General features: G+C 41.1%; 1 protein-coding gene across 2 annotated transcripts in view; it reads left to right on the forward strand.

The window, feature by feature from the left end:
- Window positions 1-22,551, forward strand: part of SAMD8 (sterile alpha motif domain containing 8) — a 49,643-nt gene extending 27,092 nt beyond the window's left edge. For both annotated transcript variants that reach the window (XM_038743656.1, XM_038743658.1), the window contains exons 2-6: window positions 5,101-5,693; window positions 12,475-12,570; window positions 15,774-15,891; window positions 17,226-17,376; window positions 17,493-22,551. In XM_038743656.1, the coding sequence (XP_038599584.1) occupies window positions 5,119-5,693; window positions 12,475-12,570; window positions 15,774-15,891; window positions 17,226-17,376; window positions 17,493-17,797 (1,245 nt within the window). In that variant the 5' untranslated portion in view covers window positions 5,101-5,118 and the 3' untranslated portion in view covers window positions 17,798-22,551. The remainder of the gene's footprint in view (window positions 1-5,100; window positions 5,694-12,474; window positions 12,571-15,773; window positions 15,892-17,225; window positions 17,377-17,492) is intronic.
- The last annotated feature ends 632 nt before the right edge of the window (window positions 22,552-23,183 follow it).

Raw genomic sequence — 23,183 nt, forward strand, 5'->3', positions numbered from 1 at the left:
CGGGTCTGGAAGTAAAAAAGACCTGAGTTCTAATCCTGGGTCCACCACTTGTCTGCTGTGTAATCTTAGGCAAGTTACTTCTCTGTGCCTCAGTTGTGTCACCTGTAAAATGGGACTGTGAGCCCCATGTGGGGCATGGACTGTATCCAGCCTGATTAGCTTGTAGCTACTCCAGCTCTTAGTACAGGGGCTCCCCCTTTTAGACTGTGAGCCCACTGTTGGGTAGGGACTGTCTCTATATGTTGCCGATTTGTACTTCCCAAGCGCTTAGTACAGTGCTCTGCACATAATAAGCGCTCAGTAAATATGATTGATGATGATGATGATGATGATACATAGTAAGTGCTTAACAAATACCATTAAAATTTTTTAAAAAAGAAGTGAAGTGACTTGCCCGAAATAACACAGCAGGCAAGTGGCAGAGCTGGGATTAGAAACAGGTCTCCTGACTCCCAGGCTTGTGGTCTTTCCACTAGGCCACGCTTCCATCTCTGCAGTCTTCCATTTCGGTCAATTAATAGAATTTGTAGAATAGTATTTAGAGAACACTTACTGTGTGCAGAGCACTTTACTAAGTGCTTGGGAAAGTATACTACAGTAGAGTTGGTCGATGCGATCTCTGCCCTCACAGTCCAAGTAGGAGGGAGAACAGGTATTGAATCCCCATTTTGTGGATGATTCAACTGATTTACAGAGTAATTAAGTGACTTGCCCAAAGTCACACAGCAGGCAAGTGGCAGAACCAGGATTTAAAACCAAGTCCTCTGACTTGTAGACCCATGCTGTTTCCTCTAGGTCATGCTGCTCCTCCTCTGCTGTTTTCCATATCTATTTATTTTATTGTCTGTCTCCTCCTCTGAACTGTAAGCTGTTTGTGGCTAGGGATTGTTTCTGCCAAGTCGTATTATACTCTCCCAAGGTTTACTAAGTACAGTGGTCTGCACACAGTAAGTGCTCAGTAAATATCATTGCCAGATTGATGAATTAAAAAGCTTTGTAAGTAGGAACTTTGTCAAAGGCCTTTTGGAAATCTAAATATATTTTGTCCATTGGATATCTCCTGAACATACACTTAGTAACCCTTTCAGAAAAAACAACACTTCATTAATGAAGCGTGAAGGAACTGTATCACTTTCCTCCAACAGCTAGTGTTTGCTGAGTACCCATGGATCTTAAACTTGTTTATAGACTTCATGAGTTTTCCCAGTAAGAAATTCTTCTCACCAGCAATAATTCCCAAGATCATCCCTAAGATTTGGATTGCAGTGGTAATCCGTCAGTTCTCTGGTGAGGTAGCATTTTATGAGAGAAAACACACTCTTTCCAAGAGCTGTACAACTTTCCTTCCAGAATCCTTCAGAAAGCTTGGGGGTGCCATCTGGCCCTGGCAATTTCCTTGAACTGACGTAATCATTTTGGTTGAAAACATCCTGGATCTTTAAAACAAATTGGCCTAGTTTTTCTTACCTGTTTATTACTCAAAATCGATCTGTTAGTGATATTTATTGAGCATGCACTGTGCTTGCAAAACAGCTGGGGCTTAGGTACCTTCAGGACCTCTTCCTTAGTAGAGCCTTTCAGCTATTTCCTTTTCATCCTCTTTCAGTGGTCCCCCTGATTCCTGTTCTTCATATATTTGACCAATGGTGATTATTATCTTTGGTGCCATTAACAAGGTGCTTTTCAAGCTCCCTGCCTAATTTTCTGGTTGTACCTATCCTATTCACCCTTCTTGTTCTTACTTGAATGAGACTACTGACCTTTAAAGGATGACTTCTCTCCTCTCTACGATAGCCTCTTTTGATTTTTCCAGTTAGCCATGTAAATATTTTGTTTGCCTCATTTTATTTACCCACTTTAGTAGCACATAAAATGTGTTGTTTTTAATAATAATAATAATAATAATAATGATGATGGTATTAAGTGTTTTTATATGCCAAGCACTGTACTAAGCGCTGGGGTGGATACAAGCAAATGAAGCTAGATACAGTCCCTGTCCCATGTGGGGATTGCAGTCTCAATCTGCATTTTACAGATTGATGAGGTAACTGAGGCACAGTAGTGAAGAAACTTGCCCAAGGTCACACAGCTGACAAGTGGCAGAGCCAGGATTGGAACCCAGGTCCTTCTGATTCCAGGCCTGTGCTCTGTCCACTCGGCGGAGATGCAGCATCATGACTTCTTTGTCTTTTAGGTGCTCTTTTCAGCCTTTTCCCAAGTAAGGTTAGTATATCACTTTGTAACCTCCCCAGCGCTTAGAACAGTGCTTTGCACATAGTAAGCACTTAATAAATACCATCATTATTATTATTATTATTTTCAGTTAATGTGGTCTAAAATTTCTATCCTTGGTTTTCCTTGTCTTAACCTTCCCAGTAAGAATGCTAAATTAGATTGTGCTAACTTGCAATCCCACACATTGGGTGTTGTCCATTGTTTGGAATTAAATCCAGAGTTTTCTCTTTCCAAAAACTCTGGTACCAATTGTTGCAGGAAAGTCACTTATCCTAACCAAAAAAAAAAACACCTTACCTTCATTTCTCAGTGGCCTAGATCTCTGAGAAAATCGAAGCTTCCTATCATTATAACCACCCTGCGTTTGGAGTTTACCCATTTTCATCTAGCATTTCATCTTTGCTTTCCTCATTTTGGTTAAATGATATAGGTATGATGCTACTACAATTTTTATTTTAGGAATTTCAACCCAGAGATTCCATGGTGGAACTGGTACTCATGGATTGCGAGCCCCTCGAGGGACCAGATCCATATCTAATTTCCCTTTGTATACTCTTTCCCAAGGCTCTGCACACATTAAACACTTAGTAAATACTATTACTACTACTACTGTTGTCTCTCACGGAGCCACATTACCACTGTCACCCCCATTCCTGGGTTTTCTACAGAGTTGAGAAGCAGGGTGGCCCAGTGAAAAGACCACAAGCCTGGGAGTCAGAGGACTTGGGTTCTAAATCTGGCTCCACCATTTGCCTGCTCTGTGACGTTGGGCAAGTTGCTTAACTTCTCTGTGCCTCGGTGACCTCATCTATAAAATAGGGATTAGGACTGCGAGCCCTATGTGGGACAGGGACTGTGTCCAACCTGACTATCTTCTATCTATCCTAGAACTTAGTACAGTGCCTGGCACATAGAAAGCACTTAACAAATATCATTTTTAAAAAAAGTTTATAGCCTGGAAGCATTGTTACTCTATTGCTTCTCTTCCCTCCAAGTTTAAGAAATGCCAGTTATATAAAAGGTCTTCTATAGTTGCCAAGTATTACTTTCCACCATTTTTTTGCATATAAAAGTGCAAATTATAGCAATGAGATTAAGCAGTAAAAAATGAATTTCAGAAGCTTTAGAATAACATGTATATCAATTATAGAACTCTAGGTTAAGTGTGGCACCTAAAATCATTACTGATGTTTTAAAATAATGTATAAAGCATGACTGGTCAGTGAAGATGATGGAGTCTTCTATCAGGTGCAGTGGACCAGCCTCAGTCCTTTTTTGGGAATGAGAATCTGCCCAAGGGAATTGATGATAGTGCTAGTGCACCCCTCACATGCTCTTGTCTCTGACAATCATATTCCCACTTGGGCTTGGAGTACAGTGGGGCGGGGGGTGCGGGCAGGCAGCACGCAACGCATGTGGCCTAGTGCACACAAAAGCCTTTTGATGTGTGGGATTCACCACAAGCAGAATACCCAAGCTATGTGACTGTACTTCATCCCATCAGTGCTGCAGAATTCGTTGCCCATATTAGCCAGTCATTATCCAGAATTCCCTCAGGGTCTGTCTGCCTCGCAGAATGTCCCACATGGTTCTTTGGTCAGAAACTTTCACCAGTCAATCCATCATCATCATTATTATTATTATTATTATTATTATTATTATTATTATTATTATATTTATTGAGCACTTGCTATGTGCAGAGCACTGTACTAAGTGCTTGGGTGAGTACAAAACAACGGGATTAGCAGACTGTTCCTTGTCCACAATTAGCTTACAGTCTAGAGGTCTGATGGCACATAGTAATAATAACAATAATGGTATTTAAGTGCTTACTATGTGCCAAGCACTGTTCTAAGTGCTGGGGGAGATACAGGGTAATCAGGTTGTCCCACGTGGGGCTCATGGTCTTCCTCCTCATTTTACAGATGAGGGAACTGAGGCATAGAGAAGTTAAGTGACTTGCCCGCAGTCACACAGCTAATAAGTGGTGGAGCCAGGATTAGAATCCATGACCTTGACTCCCAAGCCCGGGCTCTTTCCGTTGAGCCACGCTGCCTCACATCTATGTCAAGCATTCTCCTCCTTGCAGAGCTAAGAGTAGAACATACATCTTCTGCTTCCTAGAACCCTGCTCTTTCCACTGGCATCTGGCCATTAAGGAGCCAACGATATTGTTTTTAAAATGCCTAATTCAGTTGAATCTTTAACATTTAGAAGGTATCTACCATCCAGTTTACATTTTATTTAAAGGCCTTAGACCTTATGACAGCCTCTCGTAGATAAAAGTTGTTACAATTTGTCTGAGGCTAAGTGGAAGCAAGTTGTAATATTGTATGTGTGAGGGGGTATGAGTATATGTATTACATACACATATAAATGTATGTATCTATACATATGTGTCTATATTCTTTATATTAGAAGACACCTCATAGTGCTTTCAAGGAAGAAATTTTCTGTGCTGAATATATCTGACAGGAGAAATTTGATGTTCTATGCATGAGTGCCCGATATATCTTGTGTCGCTCCCATAATTAAAGTGGGAGGTGTCAAAATTGGGAAAGCCATATGTGAAATATAATTCTCTGAAATTTTTTTGTGCAGTAGCCTTTCCTGTTTGAGAAGCATTTGTTTTACTTTAATACAGGTATAATATAAACAAATAGCCATTATATAAGAAGGCTAGGAAGGACTATGTAACTCCTTTATGTTATCTTTTTCCCTCCCTCCCATAGGCAAATAAAACTGGGTGCACTGCTGTTTCTCAAACTTTAATCATATAAGTTCATATACGTATTCATGTCATTGTTTCTTCTCGTGGTGGGTTTTGAGTTTGTATTGAGTTTGTGTCCTTCTATTCTTTCCTAGGCACTGAAGAACAGCACAATGGCGGGTCATAACCAACTTTGCATTCGCCGTTGGACAACTAAGCATGTGGCCAAATGGTTGAAGGAAGAAGGCTTCTTCGAGTATGTGGACATCTTATGCAATAAACACAGACTTGATGGGCTCACACTCCTGACATTGACTGAATTTGATCTGCGGTCCCCTCCCCTGGAAATCAAAGTACTGGGGGACATCAAAAGGCTAATGCTGTCAATACGCAAATTGCAGAAACAGCATATGGATGTTTTGGAGGAGATGGGCTACAATAGTGACAGTGTGGGTCCCCTGACACCTTGCATCACTTCTCTTCAGGGTTCAGACTGGTTTTGTAATGGTGAGCTTCCCCGGGACTGTGATGGACCCATTACCGATTTGAATTCGGATCAGTACCAGTATATGAATGGGAAAAACAAGCACATTGTTAGAAGATTGGATCCAGAGTACTGGAAGACAATATTGAGTTGTGTGTATGTTTTCATAGTGTTTGGGTTTACGTCTTTCGTCATGGTTATAGTTCATGAGCGAGTGCCTGACATGCAGACGTATCCACCGCTACCAGACATATTTCTAGACAGGTGAGTAACCTGAGCAACTGGTTTTGTAAAAAAAATTGTCTTAATGATTTTTGGAAAGTAGTTGAGCCAAGATGAAAATGACTCTAACAATCATTAACAAATCTCATTCAAAGACTGCAGATCACTTTGATGATAGCTGGACTACCTTCCTTAGAATTTTTCTGTGATCCTTGAGGTAACCATTTTCTTATTCACATTGGGGCACTAAGATTTATCCCAGGCAAATGAAACTGCCTTTGTAAGGGGAGAGCAGGCAGAGAAAAAATAAACTTTTTTTGCCCTATAGTACAAAGATTAAAAGTGAACTGAAATACACCTGTTCTTCCCTGGATGGCCAAGAAGAGTTTTTAGTCAAAATTTTTCTGTCTCCTCCATTAGAGTGAAATTCCATAAGAGAAAGTGTCCTGCACCTCTGTTATACTTACCCAAGCACCTGGTACTGTGCATTGCTTCCAGTTGGTGCCCAGTAAATAACATTGCTACTACTGTTAGTTGAAAGAATAAGGCTAGCCCAGGAGATTAATGCTAAGTAGGAATTATATAGTTGCAGGATGTTGGGAATCCTACTGCCTAATCCAAACTCCCCCCACCACCCCCCAAAAAAAACCAGGAAAAACTTTGGTGCCCCAATAAGTATCTTCTAGCTTCTTGATGAACCTTTAAGTGATTAATCAACTTCTGTGAAGTGCCCTACCAAAGAATTGTTTAAACTGAGGGGGCAGAACTCGCAGACGAACTGTACCAGAAAATTGCAATGGTCACTTCTGGAAATGCTGAGGGTTGTACAAGTTTTGCCAGAGGTGAGCCTTTTTCATTTGAAAAGAAGAGCAGAGATTTGTATATATCGTGAAAATTTCACTGTGCTGAGGGAGTTATATCATTTACTTGATTTTGGATTTATTAATCTTCCACAACGTGCAGGAGACCCGGTGTCTGTCACAAGTAAAGTACCATTTAAAAGAACCAGATAGACACAGACATGGATTAAGAAGAATATCTTTCTATTGCTTCATTAACTTTGGCATAGCTTTTTGAAATCTGTTTCTTGTCCCTAGCAGTTTGCAGAACCCAGCTGATAAAAATAGTAGCAAACATCACATATATTAACCTGTGTTCCGGGCTCTTCTGACAGCTGAGTTCTGTTTAGGATGTGTTCATCGCAGAGTATCTTGGAGTAGACTCTTTTTACCATTGTCAGTCCACTTGCAAAAAAGGGTAATGTACTCTATTCTGACACTTCAGAAAAATGATTCAAGAAAATTAATTTTGTTAGCTCATAGCCAGCATATGGAAGGAAAATAAAATGTGGAAGAGCAAACAACCTGAGTGGGGAGAGAGCTGGATAGATTAGCAAACGGGGGCAGAGATTAAAACACCATTGTTGTCCTCAGGCCCCCACAGTGCAATGTGATGATATTTCAGTCCACCCTCAGTTAAGTGCCACTAGAAAAGGTAATATTGGTGATGCACGTTGTCTTGATGAGTAATCCTTCTTTTTACTCTGTAGTCAACCTATTGTATATTCAACATTAGAGCTTTCACATATACCTGAATCAAGTGGTTCAATTTCAAATCAGGGTGGAGCCTTGAAGGGAGGGGGCGAGTTTTTTGATCATTACGACCAGTTTAAAATCCCACTCAGACCAGAAAGCAAAGTTGTTATGCCCCCAAACACCTCTGCTAGTTTGATTTTCATCTTCTTTTACTTAGCCAACGCTAAGGTTAGAAAATTGATGTTCCTTTCTTTGAAGGACCAGATTGAATAACTTTTCTTCCCCCCTAATTGGAAGCTTCTAGATCTGATCTTATCTGGAATTTCACCTTAGCCTTGACCTTGAGTCAGTCAGCTTTTTGTCTGCTGGAACTTTCTGCTCTAATAGGAGGTATCTCCCCCTGGACAGAGCCTCATGTGGGCTTCCTTCCAACACATGGTCTAGTGGTTAGAGCACGGGCCTTGGAGGTAGAAAGTCAGAGGTTCTAATCCTGGCTGTACTACTTGTCTGCTGTGTGACCTTGGGCAAGGTACTTCATTTCTCTGGGCCTCAGTTACCTCATCTGTAAAATAAGGATTGAGACTGTGAGCCCCACCTGGGACGGGCACTGTGTCCAACCCTATTTGCTTGTGTCCACCCCAGTTCTTAGTACAGTGCCTGGCACATAGTAAGCGCTTAACAAATACCACAATTATTATTATTATTACCAAAGAAGAAGGATCACTGAATAACAGAAGTGTTTGCTGGTGTAGCCAGTGGTGACATTTTAAAAAGTTAAAACCCACAAATCAAAAAACAGCTTTTTTACACCCTCCATTTTCTCTGTTGTTTCTCCCCCTTGCAGTGGAGTGGTGGAAAATAACGTTATTTTCTTTGAATAAGTAACTTCCCTTATCTCTGTTTGGGTTTCTTGGGGCTTGTCACAGCTTGTCTCTGTTTTTTTGGAACATCTGCTGAAAGATGAAAAACAATAGACCATTGTACTCTTTGGTCTCCGTTTTCTCAGCTGGGTATCCAAGAGAATGTTTGGCTGTCTTGGATAGCAATTGATGGAGACTACTAGAGGCTAATTATGTGCCTCATTTACCACCTTCTGACCTTGGGGAGAGATTACGGTTGGCGTATAACCTTGAGTACTAGGAGTCTTGGCTTCCGTACTGCATTAATCACCAAGTTGTTATGAGACCTGAAGCAAGTTTCTTAATTCTTTCTGCCAAAATGATGGGTGCTTCACTTTAACCCTCTTTAAGAATTAGTGACACTAGGGATCACCTTAAACCTAAAATGGATTACTGATGTTTGTAGCAGTCAGGGAAATCCCACGTTGTTCCACATTGTAGAAATAGTATTGACTAATAGTTCCATTACATGGTCCAAGCTTGGAGCCAGCAGATGGAAAGAGCCTGGGTCAGGATGGAGAACCCCTGAGTTCTGTGCCAAGCATCACTACTTCTGCAATTCAAGCGTGTGTCTTGCTGGTCATAGGATATTCTTTTGCCTTCTTGACTATCAATGGCTTAGCAGCCCTAAAACCGGAATGGAAAGGTGTACTAATGCGTTTTCGCATGTACAGTGTTGAAATGTGCAAGAGATTTTCAGCATGACACACTCAAGGAAACAGTCTCACCGTTGGGAGTGTCATCTTGGAACCAAAGGGCAACTCCACATCAGTAGCGGGGCACCAATTGTACTTGATTGTTGTTTGCCCTCCTTGATATCCATCCAGATGGTTGGAATGCACTTCCTCCATACCTGTTTTTTTTCCAATCTATTTTAATCAAATCAATTCCTTATCAAGACTTATCCTTAACTTTTCCCTCTAGTGTAATCTAGTAGGACCCCTTAGTTTATCTAAATTCCCGTTCTTGAATGTATCTAAACTTTCCTGAATATATCGTTTTGTGGTTTTTGCCTGCACAGTTTCTAATGGCAACAAATTCCTTAGGCTTAACTAAACCTGTTATGTAAGGAAGCAGTTCGTTTTTGTTTATCTTGGTCCCGTGGTCTTCAAGGAGCCCAGTGGTTCTCATGTGGGATTTGATAAGGGGAAAAAAACAAAAAGTCCCCATGCTTCTTTTGTCTCCAACCTTTATAGTTGTATAGATTTCAGTCTGTTTTCATCTTTCCAGACTGATGAGTCAGTGTATCCTTATGAAAATTTTTCCAACCCCTTCCAAAACATTTGCAGAGTCCTCCCCTTTTTCTCTGTTCAGATGGTCACCATGTAATATCCTGGCTTGAATGCTGCATCAGTCTCCTAACTGATCTCTCTGCCTCCAATCTCTCCCATATTTCACTCAAGTGCCCAGATCATTTTTTAAAAAAAACAGCTGTGTACACATTGCTCAGAAACCTCCAGTAGTTGCCCATTTCTCTCCACATCAATCAGAAATTCCTCATCATAGAGGGAGAGACAGACATTAAGTATAAATACATATTTATTGATAAAATTGTAAATAAATTATTTATATTTGCTTATTTATGGCTCATTTTTATTTAGGAGCCAGACTGTAAGTTCATGGGCAGGGAATGTGTCATATTGTTGTTTGTGCTCTCCCAGCGCTTAGTACAGTGCCCTACACACAGTAAGCACCCAAGCTCTTACTCTTCTGTCCTCTCAAGCCAACCTATTCACTGTGCATCATTCTCATCAGTCTCACCACCAACCTCTTTCTCACACCCTACCACCTGCCTGAAATTCCCTCCACCTTCCGACAGACCATGGACTATTGTTCTCCTCATCATCAAAGTCCTTCTGAAAGCCAGTCTCCTCCAAGAAGCCACCCTGATTAATTTCTAATTTCCCTACACCATATCCCCCAACTGTCTCTTACACAGTGGCACCTAACCATTTAAGTACTCATAACCCCCATAGTACTTAGGTACATATCTCATACCTAAGCAGCGGAGAAGCAGTGTGGCTCAGTGGCAAGAGCCCGGGCTTGGGAGTCAGAAGTCGTGGGTTCTAATCCCGGCTCCGCCACTTGTCAGCTGTGTGACTTTGGGCAAGTCACATCACTTCTCTGTGCCTCATTTCTCTTGTCGGTAAAATGGGGATTAAGGCTGTGAGCCCCACGTGGGACAATCTGATAACCTTGTTTCTAACCCACCACTTAGAACAGTGCTCGGCACATAGTAAGCGCTTAACAAAAACTATTATTATTATTATTATTACTGTATACTCTACCCCAGCACTTACTACAATGCTTGGCACCTAGCAAGTGCTTAACAATACTGTTGTTATCATTATTATTCACTTACCCCATCTCTAATTTAAATGTCTCTCCACTCTATGATCGTAAGCTTCTTGAAGGCAGGGATCATGTATAATAATTCTGTTGGACTCCCCTAAGTGCTACAGGACACACTAATATCCTATTAATTGATATAAATAAGCCTGTCTGTCACTCTGATGTTGGAACTCTAGCCATCTCAGGTTTCCTGGGTCCAGATTAGTGACTTCAAGTGGCCCCAAGTTATCTAGAACCCCAATATATATAATTGTCTTTTGAATTAGAAGATGACATCAGTGACGGTGAGGTTTACCCATGAGTCCCGCCATATTGGACACACAAAAAGGCTATTCCTTCTTGGGTTATTGTAGTGTTTGTGAAATGCCTGGCACTATTTTCTCTTTTGTCTCCATGTCTCTCTCTCTACATGAAGCTTTTGTTCAACAAAAGCCCCACCCTTGTTGAGGCAGGCAGTTTTTAAGGGCACATTTTCTAGTCCCCACCCCCTTTGGGGGTGAGCAGTGCATCTACATAAGCCTACTCATGTAGAACATTTTTGGATGAGGCATCCCACCATCAGTAGGACTTTCACTTAAATTGTTTCTCACTAGTGGTAATGGTTTGGTGAGCCATTCATACTTTCTTTACCCAGCCCTCTGGAAGCCGACAGCACCCCGTTCGAGACAGTGGTTTGTTTTGTCTGGGTGCAGTCTGGCCATAGCACAGGGTATCCCAGTCAGCCCATTGTTAGGTAGGGATTGTCTCTGTTGCCGAATTGTACTTTCCAAGTGCTTAATGTAGTGCTCTGCACACAGTAAGCGCTCAATTAATATGATTGAATGAGTGAATGCCCCCAAAGCAATAGACCCCGCTGTGTCTTTATCAGGTTTGTACATTGCTGTTGAGAAAGACTTGCAAATCTACTCCAATCATTAAGATCTCCCTTGGAAAATGAAATCAGATATGGTCTGGGGTCATGGAACAGTGTACTCCCACCATGAGCAGCAGACCCTGCTGTTCGTTCAATAAATATGACTGAGTGCTCACTGTGTGCAAACACTGTACTAAGTACTTGGGAGAGTACAATACAACAATAAACAGAGACATTCCCTGCCCATAATGAGCTTACAGTCTAGAGATGTTGTTTCCCGATACAATGTGTACACCAGTGCTGAGTGATATTATATACATCCCTGTACCAAACGTTGGGGTCTTTCAGACCCAATATATGATGATCTAAGGGATTAATATGAGTCTGTGAGTCAGATGGAGGGAAAGAGGGGAGGGGAGGGGAGTGAGTGCTCCGAGGGGTGGTGGAATGGGCATGAAAGAATTATTTATTATTTTACTTGTACATATCTATTCTATTTATTTTATTTTGTTAGTATGTTTGGTTTTGTTCTCCGTCTCCCCCTTTTAGACTGTGAGCCCACTGTTGGGTACGGACTGTCTCTATATGTTGCCAATTTGTACTTCCCAAGCGCTTAGTACAGTGCTCTGCACATAGTAAGCGCTCAATAAATACGATTGATGATGATGATGATGATGAAAGAACAGGGCCAGGCAGAAAACTTCTCATCTAACAATCTTGTCACAAGTCCGCATAGAGAATCTAGTTAGCTGTCCTTTTTCTTAGATCTCAAGGACTGACTCTAGGTGACTAAGCAGCATAGTGATGAAGTATTTTATGCGCCTGTTGAGCTAATTCCCTGTTTGGAAACAGGAATATGAGCTAGATAACCTCTTAAAGTCCTAATTGTTTCTGTGACTATGTTCTGGGAATGCTAATTATTGAATTTAAAACATTTAGTTGACAGGGGTTGCAGCTGAGAGAGCAATTATCAGCTTTTTATGAAACATAAGATGCCGATAATAGATCCAAAAATGTCGTTTTACCTAACCTGATGATTTCTTCCGTAGATTCTGGAAACATGTCTATAGAAGTTGAAAAAAAAAATCTTGACCAAATTGGATTTCTTACATTTTTATGTGCAGCTCTAGTCACACATTCTTTTCAGTCTTGCAACTCAATTTTTTTTTCTCTTTCTATTTAAGTGTTCCTAGGATTCCATGGGCCTTCGCCATGACAGAAGTATGTGGTATGGTGCTCGGCTATATTTGGCTGTTGGTTCTTCTCCTTCACAAGCACAGGTATTTTCGTACTGCAGTTCAAGTTCTGCCTTTTGTGGTCTTTTAGGCACTTCCTGATATAGGAAATTGATTTGGGCTTAGGTAACCTATAGTTCATGAAAACTTTTTTTCTCCTATTCCTCTCCCTGATCATTGTATTTCTTTGATTATCCCTGTGACATCTCAATGCACCTTTGAGACATGGAGGAAGTGGAGGAGCTTAGGAGGAAGCTATTAGAGAGTATTCTATATGGTGGAACGAATGAATGAGTATTCCATACGGTGGAGCGAATGAATGCGTATGGAATACTGTTGAGTGAATGAATGAGTATTCCCTACTTTTGAATGAATGAGTATTCCATATGGTTGAGTGAATGAATGAGTATTCCATATGATTGAATGAATGAATGAATATTCAATACGGTTGGGTGAGTGAATGAGTATTCCATACGGTTGAGCGAATGAATGAGTATTCCATCCGATTGAATGAATGAGTATTCAGTACGGCTGAGCGAATGAATGAGTATTCAATTCGGTTGAGGGAATGAATGAGCATTCCATATGATTGAATGGTTGAGTATTCCGTACGGTGGAGCGAATGAATGCGTATGGAATACTGTTGAGTGAATGAATGAGTATTCCCTACGATTGAATGAATGAGTATTCCATATGGTTGAGTGAATGAATGAGTATTCCATATGATCGAATAAAATAAATAGAATATTGTTAGTATGTTTGGTTTTGTTCTCTGTCTCCCCCTTTTAGACTGTGAGCCCATTGTTGGGTAGGGACTGTCTCTATATGTTGCCAATTTGTACTTCCCAAGCGCTTAGTACAGTGCTCTGCACACAGTAAGCGCTCAATAAATACAATTGATGATGATGATGTACCCTGAATGGTATCTTCATTTTGAGCAGTCAACTTTCAGTGACTACTGTGTGGAGTTTGGGTACAATTATAATTGGGAAGCAGCGTAACTTAGTAGCTAAAGCCTGGGCCTGGGAGCCAGAAGACCTGGGTTCTAATCCCAGCTCCAGCACTTAGCGACAGTGTGACCTTGGGTAAGTCACTTCATTTCTCTGTGCTTCTGTTTCCTCAGCTGCAAAATGGTGATTCAGTGCCTGTTGTCCCTCCTACTTAGACTGTGAGTCCTATATGGGAACAGGAACTACATCTGACCTGATTAACTTGTACTTACCTCAGCACTTAGAACGGTGTTTGTTACACATAGTAAACGCTTAACAAATACCATAAAAAAAGCTGGGAGACTCCTGCTCTCTGTACTTTTCCAACAGCCTGAGTGTTCTCTCACTAAAGATATAGGTCTAGGAGTAGCAGAATCTGTTCATTGCTTGCTCTGAGGTGTCCTTTTGGAGCGGGGACTGTTTTTCGTGGGTTCACTCCGAGTGCCTCAGTGTGGCAATCTCAGCAGTGCTATAAATGGGGAGGTTGCTGAATTATGTGTGTTCATTACTCTCCTCTTTGGCACTTCCTTTGCCCTTGTATGAAATCTGAAGAAGGGAATGAAGGAAAAATACAGGGTATGAGCAAGCTGAAAAGACAAAAAAAAAAAACTGGAGCAGGTGTCTTGAGAGATCTGCAGTTAATTTAGAAACAAGCACAGTGCTAGGAGATTTTCTTGGTTTAGAGAACCAGTCATGGTCTCCTCTCACTCTGAAGCCCCTGACTTCGAGTCTTGGTCTGTCATATGACAGAGGGTATCTTTCAGTCCTAGGCGACAAGTAAAAGATGAGGCTGGTGGTATGTATCTTTGCCAGACTTTCTAAGAGTAGTGGGAAAGAGAAAGCAAATGGGGATAGAAATAGTGCTTTGGACATAAAAGTCTCTGGTTCTTCCATCTGATTTCTCCTATTCTCAAGGATTAAGCCAGTAATTTTATTTGAAGGATATCCATCTCTTCATCTTGAAACGTGGTATTTTGAAGTGTAAGTCCAAGTAAAGAGAACCCAGGAACTGAACCTCTCTTGAGCAGACACCTGCATCATTAACCAGTATTCAGGTTTGGAAATCCCTGGAGGCACGGGTGCTTCCTAGACTTTTGAAGGTAACCAGTATAGAGCACTGAAAGAGCAAATTTTCAGGACCCAACTTGAGTCCTCCCTAGTCCAGTAGGCATCGAGCAATGCTGGTCTGAGTCCAGGCCCCCCACCAAATGGCTGAGGGGTACTGAGAGGTCACTGAAGTTCCCAACAGCTTCCTAATTCAGTTCTCAAAAAAAAAGGACTCATCCTTGGACCACCCAAACCTAGTCTGCTTCAATTCTGTGTTCACCTTCCCTGTCCTCACAGGCTCGGGTTTCAAGCAATTTTTAATTCCAGCTTTGCAACTTGGCTGCTGTGTGACTTTGGGAAAGTCACTTAACTTCTCTCTGCCTCAGTTTCCTCATCTGAATAAAGAGGGAAAATGGGGATTAAATATCTGTCCTCCCTCCCCATTAGGCCCTGAGCCCTATGTGGAACTGTGAATATGTCTGATCTGATATATTGTATCTGCCCTGGTGCTCAGCACATAGTAAGCATCTAACAGATACCACAATCAATCATTATTAGTAAATGATCTGGCATATCCAGGAATGTGTTTTGTGGCTTGTTGTTTTTGTTTCGGGGTGGGGGGGGGTGATGGTATTTTTTAAGCACTTACTATGTACCAGGCACTGGGGTAGATACAAGCTGGTCAGGTTGGACCTAGTCCATGTCCCACATGGGGCTCACAATCTTCAACCTCGTTTTACAGATGAAGTAACTAAGGTCTAGAAAAGTTAAGTGACTTGCCCAAGGTCACGCAGCAGCCAAGTGGTGGAGCCGGGATTAGAACCCAGGTCCCTCTGACTCGCAGGCCCATGCTCTGTCCACTCCATTCTGCTTCCCTATGTGTTCATTTGCTGTATACTTTGAATAATAATAATTATTATTATGGTATTTAAGCACTTACTAGATGCCAAGCACTGTTCTAAGCACTGAGGTAGATGCAAGCTAATCAGGTTGTCCCACGTGGGGCTCACAGTCATAATCCCCGTTTTACCGATGAGGTAACTGAGGCACAGAGAAGTTAAGTGCCTTGCCCAGCGTCACACAGCTAAGTGGCGGAGCCGGGATTAGAACCCACGACCTCTGACTCCCAAGCCCAGGCTCTTCCCGCTAAGCCACGCTGCTTCTCATGAGTTCCTGGAGAGCTGATACTCCTTTCTGATGTGCTTCCCGTAGATCAATACTGTTACGAAGGCTCTGCAGTCTGATGGGTACTGTCTTCTTGTTGCGCTGCTTCACCATGTTTGTCACCTCCCTCTCCGTGCCTGGACAGCACCTGCAGTGTTCTGGGAAGGTAGAGTGGTGGTTTTTTTCCGTGTCACATTTTTGGTTGACATTGCAGGTTGTGCATATTTGCTAGCTTTGGTTTTTAACACTGCTAAAATTTAAGGGCCCCCCAGTGCATTAGTAAATCTGGCTGTGTTTTTCGGCATTCACTGAAAATCTCCAAGTGACCTGAAAAATCTAAGGCCAGGTTCCCTGCTGAGCAGAACATACATACACTGGGCTGGTGTGAGAGCACATATAGGTGTTATTGCACCTATTTGAGCCATTTCTCCTTCAGCACTAGAATTTGAAGAGTAAAATTAGGGCCAATATCTTTGATATGTTCGTAACGGAAGAATAAAATAGTGAGTGATATCCCCTCCCCATTTAAATGTGTAAAATGTTTTAATGCACTAACTCTGCTCTCTTAATCTTCTCCCTTCAGGGCTCCTTCTACATCATATAAGATGGGGAAACAGAGCAGAATATAAGTGTTTTTGAAAGAACTAGGGCGTATGAGAAGTACATAAGGGCCTTGACTACTTTTACTTCTTTTGTGTCCAGGAGAGGGTTGGACACTTCCTTGTGCTGTGATTCAAGATAGTGCATTGGGTGTTTTTTCCTAAATCTTCCTCCTCCTGCTTCTCTGCAATTACAAGACGAACTAACAGCAGCGATGGAGATGAAAAGACAAACAAAAAACCCAATATATAGAACCTCACTTCAAAGTGACTTATGGGGCAGGAGGTTAAATATAAGGAGAAAAGGAGTGGCTTAAGGTGATTCAGGTTAATTGCTATAATTAGGGAAAATGTGACATTAAAGAAAAATGTAGGCTGAATTTAATGAAAGGAAACTGTCCGATTGCCGAGAGATTTAATTAGGTGTGGCCTCCTAAAGGGATTGGTAGGAATGCAGAGAACAATCTTGTGTGCTGCTCAGGAAAGTTCCACCCTACCCTAATGTAGGTTAACAAGATGAACTAATAGGTCTCTTTCTTTCTCTAATGGATGGAATTCATAACCGTTTAGTTATTAAAGAAGGGTGTGTTAAAATCTTCCCAGTTTACCACTATCTTTCTCTAATGCCTGGAATTCATAATCATTTAGGTATTAGAGAAGGATTTGTTAAAAATCTGCCCAGTTTACCACTATCGCTCTAGTAGTTGGGCTGTAAACCTAGTCATTGACCTATAATATGGGGAGCAAAAGTTTAAAATGTAAATTGAGGGGATAGGAGAGGTAGTGAGTAGTTTGTTCCTGCATGTCAAATACGTTTCACTGAGAGTGGCAGCACTTCTCTGTCTTGTTGCCCCAGAGGACCATCTGATGTGATGCAAATTTGTTGCTTTCTTTATCTTAGCTGTATGGCAACGTGTGGGAGAAACTTCATCGAGCCTTCGCCATTTGGAGTAGTTTTGGCATGACCCTAACTGGAGTACACACTTGTGGAGATTACATGTTCAGTGGCCATACCGTTGTCCTGACTATGCTGAATTTCTTTGTTACGGAATGTAAGTATCTGATGTTCCTCTACATCTGGGGATTGCCTGACTTGTGGATTTCCTGGCCCGTGAGGCCTTCGCTTCAGCGCGTGTAGTTTTAACAAAATTCTCTGTCTTCTTTCCAGATACACCAAGGAGCTGGAACTTCTTGCACACTTTATCCTGGGTCCTCAACCTCTTTGGAATCTTCTTCATTTTGGCCGCACATGAACATTACTCGATTGATGTGTTTATTGCATTTTATATCACCACGAGACTCTTTTTGTATTATCACACGCTGGCCAATACCAGAGCCTATCAGCAGAGTAGAAGAGCAAGGATTTGGTTCCCTATGTTTTCCTTTTTTGAATGCAATGTTAACGGTACAGTACCTAATGAGTATTGTTGGCCTTTCGCAAAACCAGCAATAATGAAACGGTTAATTGGATGAAGAATGTCCCCGTAAAGGAGTCATGATTTAATCTCCTCAAGAAGTAGACATTAAGCATACCATTACATCTTTCTCCGTACATTGTCTCCAGATGCCTTGCTTCTTGGCTTGAACATTCCCAAAGTGCTGCTTCCTGTGCTTTAATAAGATTGTGATTGTAATAAGTAAGGCTGGACTATCCAAGGCCTCTAGTAGATGTTCCATCAGTTTGAACAGAAACCTAAGTAGTTTGTACCCTTTAGTCAGGTTTATGTTAGGCCTGAAGTCAGGATGTAACTGGTGCCTATTTAATATCTGCTCACTAAACTTAACATTAAGCTGCTTTTCTGATTGAAGGGATCTCTGCTGATTCCTGGTACACTTCTATCAAGAACATCACATAATATTTTTTTGAAGATGCTGGTTTTCTTCAAAGAAAAAATGAGCAATACTCAGTCTTTAAAATGATCTGTGCGTGTTTTATAATATGAAATCCCAAAGAACGGCTAACATTTTGAGAAGCATGTGCTTTCTGAAACTCCAGCTCCAAAAAAAAAAAAAAATACACACCAGGATTTCTGAAAGTAGGAGAAATAAGAGGAGCTATGAATAAGGTAAACAGAATGCCAAGAAGAAATCACTTGCCTCTGACAGGTACAATTTTTGTCAGGGACAGCACTGGCATTTGTAACCAGAGCTTACATAAAGGGATCAAACAGTAACCTCTGTCCTCCTTCCATTTTGTGGCCTTCTTGTGGCACTTCAGTAGATGTTTATGAGGGAAGAATAGCCACAGCTATAGAAAATAAAATTGGCGTAATTTTGGTAGTACAGCCACCTGGAAACTTTGTGTTGACCCTTTTGTCATACAATTGCCAACCCAAACCTATATATATATATATGTGTTTATATATGTGTGTACACACACACACACACACGTATATACCTACATATATATATATACACACCTATATATATGTATATATACTTCTTTTGGTAGGTTATTTAATTAACAAGATAGGGCTTTCTAGTAATATTGTCAAATATTTTATATGCCCTTTATATGGGAAGTATGCATGTGGTAATTTTCCCCTGCCTTCCCCCCTCCTTTCTCCCACCTCCCTCTCCCCCCAGGAAAAAAATGTAATAGTAAATTTCAAAAACTGTTTAGCTTTTTAATTTGGGGGAAGAGGGACGCTGAAGTTTCTAGTATCAGTTTATTCATTATCAGCAAGTCTCCATATAATTTGAACATGGACCAGATTTTTTTATTTTACAGACTTGTATATAAACTCTGCCTGCATAATCTTATTTTAGCAGTCAGCAAATTAAAGTAAGCTGCTTGTTTACAACACTAGAAGTTAAGTGTTCTGTGTAATTTAGCTTCTGTGAACCATTAGCCACTTTAAAAAAAAAAAATTCCTGATATGTGGTTGGGACTGGAGAACTGGAATTTGCATCTAGAATTTGAAGTCCTCCGGAGGCAGGCTCATCCACTTGTCCAGCTACCAAGCTTCTTTACATAGAATCTTAATTGTGCCATCAAATACTCCTTTTTAAGCTCATGAAATCTGCTTTGATATATTTTTTGAGGTCCCAAATAAGGCCACTAGAACTGCAACCTGTCCCCTCCTCGGTTAGGTGACATCTTTTCATTTAGCACTTTAATTTACTACATTTTATTTATCACCTTCAGAATTTCCAGAACGAATAGCAAGAAAAGGCTAATGTTTCTTCCATCTGCAAGATCGTCATCTAGTACTGCGTGACCTCAATTTGGGTCTGCTTTGAACTCTGAGTTTAGGAACTGCCATTGTAGTTCACGCATGAGTATCTGGGTGAGAAATTGTATGTGGAACCAAGCTAATTTAAGCTTTATTATGCTCCATTGTCTGACACTTCCACTTATAACATCTTAGATTGCAAATCATAATATGTGCTGGGGACAAAAATGCTAGCATTTCATTCAAAGATATTGAATCAGCTTTAGGATGACGTGGAACGATGATGGCTTCTTTTGCTAATATTAAACCAAACACACTCCTGCTCTAGAGGTCAGAGGGTGGTCGTGGTCTTGCTTTATTTTATAGATGGCAGAGGAGATGTGCCTGTACCCCTTGGGAACATAGGAATAGTGTTGCTTAGGTAGGGAAGACCAGATTCTTGCTTTTGGACAACCATGAAAAGAAAAAAACCTGTCACATTAATTCATGTGTGTTGAAAGCGTGATACATTTTCCCTAAAAGTTGGGCACATTTCTTTCCTATGCTTTCTAGGATAGAAAAAAGTAGAAATCAAAAATGCAGTTAACTTTGCAGAGCCATTGACAGTGAGAGCACCGAGCCCCAGACTGCTGGCTGGATTAATTAGCTGTCAGAATTGTGAAATCAGTTTTTGGTCTTGCATGTAGTCATCGCTACTGTTGGAGCAAAATATAAGCTAAGGCTTCTAATTTATTGTAAAAATTATTACAAGACACTGTTTACATAAACAAAAGTGATCACCTCAAAGTCTCTTTCCTGGAATACTTTGAGGCAAAATCCCTTTTGGTTTTTTCAATGTGAAATTTAAATTTTTGTTACTTTTTTGTCCTGAAATTTCCTCCTCTTGTAATAGATATTTTCCTTTCTCTTGTTGAGACCCAAACCGTAAGTGAAGGTTGCATACTGATGTTTACATTTTGGTCTTGATAGGGAAAGCTGCACAGCTAGGTTGATACCATTGTTTTGTTTTATTCTACTACTGTGACTTTAAGGGGCTTGGGTCACCAAGAATTCCTCCCTATTGCACACTTCCTTTGTGACTGTTCCATGGAGGTGTTTTGTAAGGAGAGGTGAAAGCTTTTGCTTCGTGTGATTTAAAAGAGAGAGATTTTGCATCTCAACTGCTTGCAATTTGGGGGCTCAGTGCTGCCTGAGGCCTTACCAATCACCACTACGGGCAGTTAGTGATTGAGAAGGAGGAGCTGTGGGGAAAATCAGGGCCAAGTACTGGAATGATGTTTCCTTGGGGAAAACTTTTTCCATTCTTCAAGTTAGCCCCACTGTACCTCTGAAAATGTTCCCCTTTCCCACTGCCAGGATCTCCAGACCTAAATTGAGGGAATCAGAATTCAGAAACCAAGCAAGTATCACGTCTCTTTGACTGCTCTGGTCTTTTAAAAACAGAAACCGGTGAGAGACTCTGCCTTGGGGTGAGAAAGTTGAAGGGATATTGGTTGAAAAAGGAAACTCCACCATCCAGAAACTCGCCATAAGCGTTGGTACGTGTGTAAAATCTTTCATCACGTGTGATCACTGACTGCAAATATGTTGTTGCATGGCTCAAAAGAGACCTGAAACGGTGTGTTGCACGGCTCAAAAGAGACCTGAAAAAGTGAGGCTTGAGAAGAGCAGAGTATCGTGTGGATGGATTCATTGCACTAAACTCCATAATAACTTTAAACAGAATAGATTTCCAGGAAATCTGTTGATATCTTCTGTTTAAAGTAGTATTTGTAACACTAATTTGCTACTGTGTATTTAACAAAAAGTAACTATCACAGTTATTGTTTTGTGATACTTATTAGAAAATGCCTGAGCATCTAACAAAATTCTTGTTTTAATATGCTAATCAACTAAATTTAACACTTCAGTGATCTCTTTATAGACTTCAGGTATCACTTAACAAAATACTTCTTTTCATGAATTATTCCATCCTGTAAGAAGTTTAAGAAAATAATTATTTTCGGTCTTTTGTCAGTCTTAAAAGATATTTAAGGAACGTTAGGAACAATATCTTGATGTTTTCTAAACAGTATTGGTTGTTTTGAACGTTCTCAAAGCCAACAAAATATGCCAGCACTACTAGGCAGCTTTAGCAGTTTGTGTTGGACAGAGGCTTGGAAATTGAATTACCTCAAAGCAAACTGGAAGGTGATCTTTGGCATCAAGAGCCAAGTTGACTCAGCTGGTCAGTGAGAAATGGTAATGCTTTTGTGATGTTTCTTAAGATTTGGAAAGATTAGGTTCATTATGTATATTTTTTTTCCAAGGCCTCCCAATTTCTAGTGAATGAAATATGATTGTTTTTCAGTGAGCCTAGAAGCAGCGTAGGCTGACTCCTCCAAATCATACTTCACTGGCCCTCATTAAAAGGCTGCTCCTTACCACACCTTCTGCCCAAAACCAATAGACCAACACTAAGAAGCATTTTTCAGAGAATTGCGTATTGCGGTGTAAATGGCTTCATGGCACTCAGAGTCGGTGCTTGGAGGAACGCTAAAAGTAGGATGCAGCGTTCATATTTCAAACTCCATGTCTCCCAATCTTCGTCGATTTTTAAAAAGCTGCCGGGTTGAGGCCGAAGAACTGAACCGCTGTTAGCTCGGTGAGGGGGAAGTCGTGTTAAAATATTACCGTTTAACAGTTTTATAGCCATTCATCATTCAAGTAAACCGTTGGAACTGTGGAGTCATTTGATGTATGTTGTACTAACGTAGGACATGGAGACTGGTGTTCGAAATGTTTTGAGGGAGCTACTCTCAACTAGGATGCAAATATTTCATTTTGGAGGTTGCACTCATTCCGAATGTCTCCCTCCCAGTCCTCGGAGAGAAACTAGCGTTACTTGAAGGTGTAAAAAATACCCGTGGCGGCGTACCTTGAAGCACAGTATTGTAAATAAGTAAATATTGTCTTGACTCTAAATTTAAGCCCAGATTTAATTAATATATTATTTTATATCTTTGTTGTATTAAAACATATTTAAAAGCACTAAAAATAAAACCTTTGAAAGTCTGGTTGCAGCCTTTTATTTTACTGAATAGCTCTTGCATTACTGTTCATCTGAGAAGAATAGTAGCTATTCTCATGACCAACCTACGCATCAGGCAAATACTCCTCACTCTCGGCTTCAAGGCTGTCCATCCCCTCGCCCCCTCCTACCTCACCTCCCTTCTGTCCTTCTCCAGCCCAGCCCGCACCCTCCGCTCCTCTGCCGCTAACCTCCTCACTGTACCTCGTTCTCGCCTGTCCTGCCGTCGACCCCCGGCCCACGTCTTCCCCCTGGCCTGGAATGCCCTCCCTCCACACATCCTCCAAGCTAGCTCTCTTCCTCCCTTCAAAGCCCTCCTGAGTGCTCACCTTCTCCAAGAGGCCTTCCCAGACTGATCCCCCTTTTTCCTCTCCTCCTCCCCATCCCTCCCGCCCTACCTCCTTCCCCTCCCCACAGCACCTGTATACATGTTTGTACAGATTTATCACTCTATTTATTTTACTTGTACATATTCACTATTCTATTTATTTTGTTAATGATGTGCATTTAGCTTTAATTCTATTTGTTCTGATGACTTGACACCTGTCTACATGTTTCGTTTTGTTGTCTGTCTCCCCCTTCTAGACTGTGAGCCCGTTGTTGGGTAGGGACC

The sequence above is a fragment of the Tachyglossus aculeatus genome, chromosome 3, assembly GCF_015852505.1.
Source record: "Tachyglossus aculeatus isolate mTacAcu1 chromosome 3, mTacAcu1.pri, whole genome shotgun sequence".
NCBI lineage: Eukaryota > Metazoa > Chordata > Mammalia > Monotremata > Tachyglossidae > Tachyglossus > Tachyglossus aculeatus.